The 10,775-nt window shown below is 39.9% G+C and overlaps 1 protein-coding gene across 2 annotated transcripts; it reads left to right on the plus strand.

Moving 5' to 3' along the window:
• Window positions 1-5,376: 5,376 nt before the first annotated feature.
• LOC121195721 lies at window positions 5,377-7,920 on the plus strand. 2 transcript variants are annotated; one of them, XM_041059358.1, is made up of 4 exons: window positions 5,377-5,784; window positions 6,401-6,616; window positions 6,829-6,939; window positions 7,611-7,920. In XM_041059358.1, exons 1-4 carry the CDS (start codon window positions 5,479-5,481, stop codon window positions 7,647-7,649), a joined length of 672 nt encoding a protein of 223 aa, XP_040915292.1. In that variant the 5' UTR covers window positions 5,377-5,478; the 3' UTR covers window positions 7,650-7,920. The 2 variants fall into 2 exon arrangements, with proteins under 2 accessions (XP_040915292.1, XP_040915293.1); XM_041059359.1 differs by having other exon boundaries at window positions 6,416-6,616.
• Window positions 7,921-10,775: the final 2,855 nt, after the last annotated feature.

A 10,775-nucleotide genomic window follows, 5' to 3' on the forward strand; every position in this document is an offset into this window, starting at 1 on the left:
ACGTATTGTGGATAATCCTGGGATCTTTGACGGGTGACTACCTATGCCTTGCTACAGACACGTGTGCTTGTCAAACTTGTAAGCTTCCACTGCTCTGAGATCAGTTATGATGAAGTGGCAAATGAATAACACTCTTCTGTGACAAAATCCAACCTAATAAGAGATGAGATTCGGAATCATATTATCACTTTGATCCTGAAGCTAAATATCTGACGTTATACAAAATAAGATCAGCAGATTAACGTTCACATTGTTGTTGGACTACTTTTGTTTTGATGTGAAGGTACAGTATGAAAGCATATGCATGGATGTAAAGACTAGTGAAAGACAGTGCCAGCAGTGAATAAATTATCTCCTCAGCTAATCAGTGATGATTTATGGTTCGTGGCTGCACTCCACAACTGCCTCTTAAACCTGCCACTCATACCAGTTTCTCTTGTCAGGTAAATGATTTTCATAATAAATTCTCCGCTCTTACCCAATCCCTGCGAGACATTGTGCTCAGCTAAAAGTGAACACAACATGCTCAGGCTCATGCTAAACTATATGATCCTGCTGTATGCTGAATGGGTAGCAATGCGTGCGACTGCTGGAGCTTACTTAATGGGAATCACACTACAATAACACACTCCAACCTTCTTGCTGGGGTTTCAGTTTTTACATGTTTGATCCACAGAGGCATGACATACCAAGCATGATCTTGGCATGTGACCCCCGCCAGCTGTTCAGCCACCCAACCCCTGACCTCCAAACCCCTGGGAGTCAAAGTCAGATCATGCTTGACTTGGTGGAGCCTCTGTGACCGAGAGATTGTATTGGAAGCATTAGAGCAACTTGGTGGAAGAAGAGGTTGAAATTCCTGAATTTCCAGACCACAAGCCACAGGTATTAATACGTTTACGGTTAAAAGCCACAATAGACAGTTATTTCTTAATTAATAATATATATAAAAACATGATGCCGCATGTAGTCAGAAAAAAATTGTATGACATCTCCTGTCAATTTTTTTTCATTACTGTTTGTATTTATTTATTTGTTTTATTTCAGAGCTCAGTTTACTGACCTGACTTGCAGTACATTTTGGTACGTGTCTATGTTATTGTTCAATGATGCTTTTAAAATGTACTAATTTTGACATTCATAGTTGTTTCTTGACCACGGAAGCAGCAGTTGAGGAAACAAATATCATGATTTGATGACAACTCCCTCTGCTGATGAATTTCATGGGGTGTTATCAAAAGCTCCAGATCATATTACATACATTTATACATTTATACATACATTTATTTATTTAGGGCTCATTTGTCAGTGACCATGTACAAAAACAAAAAACAAAAACTTTTTTTGATAAAGCTGTTTCCCCCTGCATCCAGTCTTAATGCAAAGCTAAGCTAACAACCTTCTGACTTTAGACTTAGCTTTGAGAGTAGTGCAGATCTTCTTATTAAACTCAAAACAAGAAAGCAGATAAGAGCAATTCCCTTAGCACACAATGAATTCCATACTCACATTCTTATCACATGCCCAGCCCCACACAAACATAGGTACACCCCACCCCCAAACCGTGGCCATAACTTTAACCCTTGTTGTGTCCTATTTTTATGTGGGTTGAGAATCATATATGCTCAGTGTCAAGGTAACAGCCATGAAATAACATGTGGCACACGCCCTTTTGTCAGTCTACCAGTCACTAATTTCTCTTGTCATTTCAGAATCAGCTCCCAAGTACATGTACCTGCCTCTCAGCGTGCATGCAAGCTGGCCTCACTGCTCCGTGCTCCATCTCACTCAGGTGTGTCACTCACTCAACACACATCGAATTCACACTCATTCAAACACACACACCAATGGATATATTCAAACATCAGGATATACACACGTGTATATCCTGAGCAGTATTCATGCACATACGTATACGCGCCTTCTAAAGAATCACAAATTAAGCAACACTTCCTGTGTGGCTAACTCACTCAATTAATCCACTTCCCATGCTCTAGTTTCCAAAGCTCAATGAGTCTGCAAAACTCCAGTCAGGGATGTCTGTAAACAGATCATCCTCACTGCTGCATGTCAACATTTCTCCCATGATTCCTGATGCTCAAGCCTTCCTATTTAAAGCTGCATCTTTTGATAATTTGGCCACTCTCTCATTAGCTGCTAAATGCTGCACTTTCTTCACCTGATAGTCACTTAACTTTGCACATCTGCTTTTTGGTGCTGGGTATGTAGGCAGGGGTTGCTTGCTAACAACAGCCGCCTGCTGCTGCTGCTGCTGCTGTCCATGAGGTTGATGAGAGGGCTGACACCACAGCAAACAGTATTTAAGCTGTAAAACCAAGACTCATCATTACAAGTGAACCCAGTCACAATACACAGTCATTGCTAATCCCACCTCATGTGATTGAGAAGCATTATATTGTTTTTCCCGGGTTGTTTTGCTTGTGAGGATGGTAGAAATGACAGAAGTACATCAGAAAACATGCAGAGACAACACAATAACATTAAAGAAACTTTCTCTGTTTCAAGACAAAGTCATTTTCACTTACAGCAAAGTGTCAGTCACAGTCTCCAGATGTTGCTCTTCATGCTCTGCACTGCTCCTCCCTACTGACTCACTACTGGCTCAGAGAGGCAAAAAAGTTATGGTTCAACCCACCCACACCAGCCCCTCTGAACCAGCTCCCTTTTTTTCCATTCTTCACATAGTTGACTTACATCATGTACACAACAGAGAGCAGTAAAAGTGTTCACCATTATCCACATTCAGACAGTTGATCACATCTCACTTGTCTTCTCGCGTCTCACGTCTTTGAAAACAGGTTTAAACACCTTTGCCCGCAAACACAGTTGGACAAGACATTGTATGAACTAGTTTGTTTGCAGCACGCAAAGAAGTCTTGCTGGGGGCGGGGCATAAATACTGTATGTCAGCTATACAGTCCACCTGTGAGTCACTTCAACCAAATTCTGCCAAGAAATTTACAGAAGATATTCATGGTCCCCTCTGATTCTGTGTACTCAGTGGTCAAAATGTCAACATCTCTCAAAAGCCTTTAATTTTCCTGTGCGCATTCATGCTCATCAGAGGATGAACCCTTTTTGATTACAACAACCCCATGATCCTTCTCCCTAACCCTTAATAAGTTTAGTTCAACAGGCACATCTCTAAAAATAGCAGATTTATGTGCCTGAGGTGGCCACAACTGGAGCTTTTGACCTTATTTCCATGAAGGAACAGTTCAGCATTTTGGGAAATTCACATATTCTATTTTTTCCCAAAAGTTTGGTGAGAAGATTGATATCACTCTTGTATACAGTACTGAAGGCGGGAGGCAGACAGCCATGCTTGGCATAAAGACCAGAACCAGGGGAAACAGCTAGCCATGGTGCCGAGAAATACATAGCCATAGTATGCAATGTCAGACCGATCCTGGCTATTTTTTTTTTTTTGTTTTGTTTTGTTTTGTTTTTTGGACTTATTGCGTATTCTTAGGTTTAGTCATACATTTTAATCAAGCTGAAAGTTTAAGACATTTTTTGAGGATGCTTTGGTTTAGTACACCACCTACAACTTTCAGTGGATACAACAGAAAACAATGCAAAGTCATCTGTATGAGTAAATCCAAGTTGTCTTTCTTAGGTTTTGAAAGGGTAAATTATATTTTGGAGATGCAAGGTCTGCATCTGATAACAATGACTGGATTGTCTTGAAAGAAAAATTGCCTTACATAAATTACTCTTTTTAATCCTTCCCAGAAATGATTCAGATTTCTCTTAAAAGTACAAAAGCATGTTGACTTACTGTATGTCATGGTCCGTCCCCTCTCTCCTGCAGTGACCCAGTGACACTGCCTTCCTGTGGCTTTCTTATGTATCCTGAATGCCAGGAGGAAGGAGTGGGCTGAGACTGACGCCTTTCTCTCTTTTATAAATCAGGCTTTATGAGTTGACATAGTGTCGCTTGTGCATTAAGCCTGCCTCAACTCCAAAACAATTCAAAGAACAGTTTGTTGGTCTGTCCCTCTGTGGCACAAAGCAGCTCATTCAGCCTGAGTCTGAGTGGAGGAAGTCATGTACCCCAATTCAGTTTAACAAAGCTTTATTGGCACGACAGTTTAATATATAAAAAAAAAAGCATCTTTATTGGAAACAATAAATAAGTACATAATAAATAACTTCTACAAAGGACATGGGATGAGACATTAATTACTAATAATGAAATGAAATAATAAACAGAGTGAGAAACAACCTTGGATAAAATGAAGATGAAAAATCAGTGTATAAAAAAATATTTTTAAATTATATCATTTTGAAAAGCTGTTGTGCTGATACACACACACACACACACTGCTTTCAGCAGTAACAGTCAGCTGACAAACTGAAAAACCCACTGTATGCCACCTACACAGCACTAAATAGCAGACAAACAAAGTCTGAAACAAGCTACAAACAACACTGACATATTATCACATTTTAGGTTCATATGGTGAACCTGTTAGCAAACTGTTATTATATATATGGGGCAACATTATTATTCATTTGGGATTGTGTTTCTGTCCACCAGATGAATGTAAGTCCAACATTCAGTGTCCTTTTAGCTCTGGTTTGCTCTCCACCAACTCCTGGGGGACATGTCTGGCTTTTTAGAAGATAAATGCTCCACTGTGTTCACCAGCTGGTCTCTAACCCTGTCTGTCTGCTCTTTGATGCTGAAAAAAAAACATAGAATTGAATATAATTAACCATAACCTTGACTTGAAGGAGGACTGAATTTAACAAGAAATCCTTAATACTCCAAACATTTCCAGAACAAGACATAAGCTTGTTGCAGTTCCTCAAACACCCAGCAGATGCCACTCTTGGTTTACTGTAATGTCTAAATGTAACACAGGTTCATTTGCCTGAGGAGAAAGCAAAGCGCTAACTGCTACAAATCTGCAGCTTTCACTTCAAATCATATGCTTTATTAGCATTTTAGTAACAGAGGAATTTGTTAAACCTTTCAACAGGAATCATAATATTAATCAATACTGTTTTGTGTGTATAAAGTATGTGGTATATGTGAAATAAAGGAACTAGTTGCACATGTATTAATTATTCAACATCCAAATATTTACACTTTTAAATAGAATAGAATCATTATCCCAGTTGTGATTTTTAATACACTGTTCAGAAATCAAGTGAACTTTTCCTATTTTATAATTCATACGTCAGCCTGGGAACTCCCCCCTCGTCTCTGTCTGCCTCTCCTCCCTCTCCTCATCCCTCTATCCCTCACCATTCTGAGCTCCAGACCTCAGGGAACATCTGAGGCACATCAGGACACTAGAAGCCCAGCAGATGTGGACTCATCTCTTCACGACTGCTGAGCTATTAGGCAGCCACTGCCTGAAGAGATAGATCTGGTGTGTGATGAGATCTGGTCCTAGGTGCTCAGGATTTAGGATCTAGATCTTTTGACCTGAGAGTCTCCACCTGATGAAATCCTGGAGTATGAGGGTGAGCCGAGTGTTGCAGGTGTCCACTTTGCTGCTGGTACTCTTTCAGGTCCACCATGCCCTGCCAACAGACGATGCCTCCACATCACAGGAGGCAGGTATGGTCCCCGTGTCCCAGTTGAGGATGCTCTCGCTGGGACTGGCTCACCTGCTGCATGGGGTGGAGGAGAACGCAGAGCAGCTGGAGCAGCAGGGAGAGCAGGTGGCAGCCGACCTGGATGGGGCCACCAGGAGTCTGGAGAGCCTTCATAAGCGGAGTTTACAGACAGGACGGACTCACAGGCAGGTGAGGAGGAATCACATTTTACAGCCAAAAACTTGATCAGCTATATTTTTGAAAGCTCTTGTGGCTGAAAATAAAATTCAATTTCATTAACAACTCATACTATTTTCTTGAATAATTTATCATTTTTTGGGTCTAAAGTGTCCCAAAAAAAAAAAAAGAAAAATACATCAAATTCTCTCATTGAGAAACGAGAACTGAGGAATGTTTGGTATTTTTGTCGATTATCACGGTGGTTGCTGATTATCTTTCTGTTGATCCATTAATCTCTGTAGAAGTAGGTAACATTTTCTGCAGTAACTTCAAATATTAATGTCTTTTGAATCCAAAAGGTTGAAAATGATCGGTGTAACATACAATACACTGAATTCAGTGTTTTGTCTTATTTAAGTACTTTGTTTCAGCTCTGTCCTCTGCATGTTGAATAAAATATTCAAATAGTTATATTACCTTTGGTGCAACACCAGAAATTCTAAACTTAGGGAGGATCCTTTTTTTACATATGGTATTTCCCTGAACCTGCAATCCAGCCTATGTGATGCTGTTGGAAATTTTAGGATCCCTTAATATTTGAAATAAATTTCTGCTGATTTGAACCTTTATGAATAATGCAGCATAGTGTGCTGTCCTCCAGGTGAGGAAGGACCTGCAGATGGTGAGTGCCAGGGGGGACAGGCAGTGGAGGGTGGTCAAAGAGCTGCAGAAGGGGCTGGAGGATCTGGAGACAGAGCAGAAATCCATGCAGTGCCGGATGAACAGGATCCTCCAAACAGTAAAGAGCCTTACCGAACCAAGGTCAAGGGGTCAGAGTCAGCTGGATATTAGCTCCATAAAGGTTAGTAAAAGCCAAGAACTGCTCCTATAAACCAACAGGGATTTGTTTTTGTACTATCTATCAAATATAGACGATCAAATTTAAAATACTGGTGGATTCTTTTGTTTGTTTGTTTTTTTGTTTTGTTGCTGTGATTTAATAGATATGTTCGTCAGTGTCAGAAGTGTCAGATCTGACTGTTTTTGCTCTTTGATTTCTTTGCTGTGTTGTAGGTCATCATGGATAAACAGGCCAAACGGCTTTCCAGTCTGACCTCAAAGGTTTCAGCCCAAGACAGACTGATCAACAGACGCCTGCAGCGCATTGAACATCTGGAGAAACTGGTACGTAACTCTGGGGTTGGACACTTCTATTCTCTGCCTTCAGATGTATAATTGAAGTATTCAATCAATAAGGAAAACAAGCTCAAAACATTTTTAGAGGAAAGTCTTGCACAGTCTCACATTATTACTGTTATTATTGTTAGTTGTAGTAGTATTGGTTGTAAAAGAATTAATTATTATATATACATTTACATTATATATACTATTCATGTTGCGTTATAAAAAATATGTATAAAAAGACAAATGCTCAAGCAAGGAATATTAAAAACAAAGCAAGAAACACATTTAAAAGGACGCAACCAATAAAAGATATTTAAAAAAGAGTTAACAGTGAATGAGTAACAAAAATTACTGTGGACGACATAATTACATAGTAAAAGTTTCAGAGTAAAAGCAAGTTTGATAAGATGAGTTTTAAAGTTAAAAGTGAGATGCACATTCTCTGCAGAGAGGCTGTTTCAGAGTCTGAGGATGTAGAGTGTGAACTAAACGTAGCATCACTGTAGGTGTTGGTCCTGCATAAACGGTGAGAAGGTCACTGATGTGGTCTGGAGTAAGGCCATGTGGTTTAAAGAACACCCAAAGATGAGTCTTATAGTTTCTATGGTTGAACAATAATGCATCTCTTTATTTCCGACCTCTGTGTGTGTGTGTGTGTGTGTTTGTTTTAGCTGTCCCAGCATAGACGCAGCACTCAGGGCAGATTCTGACTCCAGCTGTGTCTCGTGAGCACAGCTGCATCAACACAGACACTCGAAATGAATTGAAGCCTCGGTGAAGAGGATTTTTCAAAGCCTTCAAAATGAACAGCTCTGATACTCACAAAAAGCTTCGTCACCATCAACCAACTTTAGATAAATACACATTTGGGTGACTTTCCAACACAATCTGTCAATTACAACAACAAAAAAATGTGTTACAGTGCAGATTGAGATGAAAACTGTTGTGACTACTAGTATGTGTACTGTCCTCAACAAGACACACCCCTGTTTGTAAAGGGTTCAGAAATAAAAACTTCCCTGTACTTGAGTCATTGTGTTGTGGCTCCGACTTCCACAATATTGTGGTTGACGATGGTGGTGAAATGCCGTGTGAAGATAGTTTGCTCAGACACACCCAAATAAACAGACGAAACCTTCACACTACCAAACACAGCTTAGAGTTTCATCATCTAAAAATAAATCATCTAATCGAGTTATTCGTAGGAACATACAACCACCATGTTTCAGACTTTACACAAAATCATATCGTGTTTGGGAGCTGAAATTGTCATTGGGATACTCTGCAGGATTATTGGAAGTAAAAGCATAATCAAAAGCAGAGCTTGTTTCTGTTTTGTAATAAATTCAGTTTGATGGGCTGCACACGCAGATCATATGTACCATGAAAGAACATGGTAATAGAAACTATGAAAGGCGTCTGCAGAAATGTGTTTGGTAATTTCTAGTAAAGACAGTGGGATCATCTCCATCAGCCTCAGTTGTACTTTGTGTTTAGTGCTACTTAGCAATTAGCACACTAACGTGTCAGCATGCTAACATGTAAAACTCGACGAAGATGGTACATATCACACCTGTGCAGCATCAGCATCACAACAAAATGTTAGCATTGTTGTTGTGATGATTTTAGAGGCTTCACATGATAAAAAGCAGTCTGAGATGCATCATGGTCCTAAACCAATGGGACATTTACAGACAAGCAGCAGTGATGTAAACTCTGGAAGTCAGTGCATCAGATGTAAGGACTGGCATTATGTCCATCATTGTTAGGACCTCACAATGATTAAATAATTATCAGTATCAGTTTATGTTCTAGCCATGGCCTTACATAATGAGAAATGCTTATGTTCTTTAATCACCGTGGGCTCTTTAGTAAGTGCTGAACCCCCGACCCAGACAGTCAAGTGTGATTCTGAGAGATACTGTGTATAAGTGGGGGGCAAACAGGAAATCACATTGTATCACATCTGAACCACCGTCTCTGCACCTTCACCGCTGTCTCTCAGCCAAGTGTGACAAAGGTTGTGTACTGCATCTTGGAGGACTGAGCTGATATCTGATGGCCTCGTGTCACTGTCTTGACAGCCAACTTGCAGGCAGTCTGTCCCCTCTGGTGTTCCCAAACAAACCTCCAACAACTTGAACTCTGGCCCACTTAGAGGACAGAAGACAAAGAGACAGGGGGAGGGGAAAAAAAGAGGAAGAAAGACGGACAGAGAGGGTGAGAGAGAGACAATTGTTCTCTGGAGTAACTAATAGCAATACAATAACAAGTGCAGAAAATGAGAGAGGAACTAAAAGAACAAAGGGAGGGAAGAAAAAATGAAAGTATAGAAATGTGAATTCACAGACAGGAAACAGGAACATGGTGCACAGCACTTCAGATTATTACAGATCATTATTGTACTGCAGGGTTACTGGACACAGCAGAAGATAAAATGATCCCTCTGAAACTGGAAGGTTTTGCAGGTGTGTCGGAGCTGCAACAGCACCCCCGAGAGGTCAGAGTGAAACACTGACATTTTTATTCGTAAAATTAGTGTTTTCCTTTGATTTTTCCTTAATTTCATTATCATCATCATTATTATTATTATATAATTTCTCTCATCCTCTGACCTTTGCTGACTGATACTTTAATGAAAGTAACAAAGGAGTGACTGAGTGAATGAGTGAGTGACCTAAAATAGTAACTACGAAGCCAAAAGTTGTGAAAATAATTTGTCCCTGCTGTTCTGGAAAAGAGTGGACACCTAAGAGAACATATTTGTTGATTTGATGTGTAGCTACCACCACCACCTTTCACAGATGTGTGCTGAAAGTTACATTAATAGCATCATTTTGACAGTTATGTCTGCTGACTGGCATGTTGTGGTTTAAAAGCTAAAGATTGTGGCTGGAGGCTGTGAACAACAAGTAAAGGTCTAACGTCTCTGCACTTTGCATCTACACTCTTTTTTTTTATATTCACACCTTTCTGACCCACATGCTTTCACAATGAAGCCTGTTCATTGGTTCATCCGGTAAAGTTCATTTCAGTCTGAGACACTTATGCCAAGCAAGTGACCATTTATAGCAGGATGAATATTGTGCAGTTAGATTTGCCAGCAAAGTATCTGCTGCATGAATGTGACTGAACGAGACTACTCAGCTGGTAGCCGCACAGCTTGTGATGCTGATTCTAGGAATCAAACGGCTCGTGCCAATCACCCAGTGCAAGCACAGGTTCGGTGGCCTGCCTGAAATCATGACTTGATCTGTTCAAGTTAGGAATAGTGCACTGGTTGCTGGGTGCATTGCATCCTATATTTAGTCCAGGTGCTGAATATGTAATTCACTGCATGTTGTATTAATAAACAAAAAAAAGAAAATACCCCAATAAGAGTTTTTATCACATTTTGGATTGTTTATAGAAATATATTGATAAGCAGGATTTCATCGTTGTAGCTGGCTGTGGAGGAGCTCGTTTTAACTGCTTCATGTACAGTTACTTTACTGCCCTGGTTCACAACCTTACTCTGAGGGTTTGTAAGAGGATAAACTACAGAAGTTTTTCCAAACAACTCTGGATTAAATTTTTGGACTATTCCCTAAACCTTTTTTGTGTGTGTGTGAAATATTGGATAAATTGACTTCCTGGGCTGTTTTTAAATGGTTTTTATTTTGATTTGAGTTTAGAGCAGAATCCCTAACAGACATCTGAACTGGGCCCCCAACTACACAACTTTGTTTTTCCACAAAGGTTGGGAACCACTGATTTAATCTTTAACAACATGTCGTATTCCAGAGTCTTAAAATCTGATTCTAAAACAGATCCAGTAAGTACAGCTGTCAGATAAA

The sequence above is a fragment of the Toxotes jaculatrix genome, chromosome 16, assembly GCF_017976425.1.
Source record: "Toxotes jaculatrix isolate fToxJac2 chromosome 16, fToxJac2.pri, whole genome shotgun sequence".
Classification (NCBI taxonomy): Eukaryota; Metazoa; Chordata; class Actinopteri; family Toxotidae; genus Toxotes; species Toxotes jaculatrix.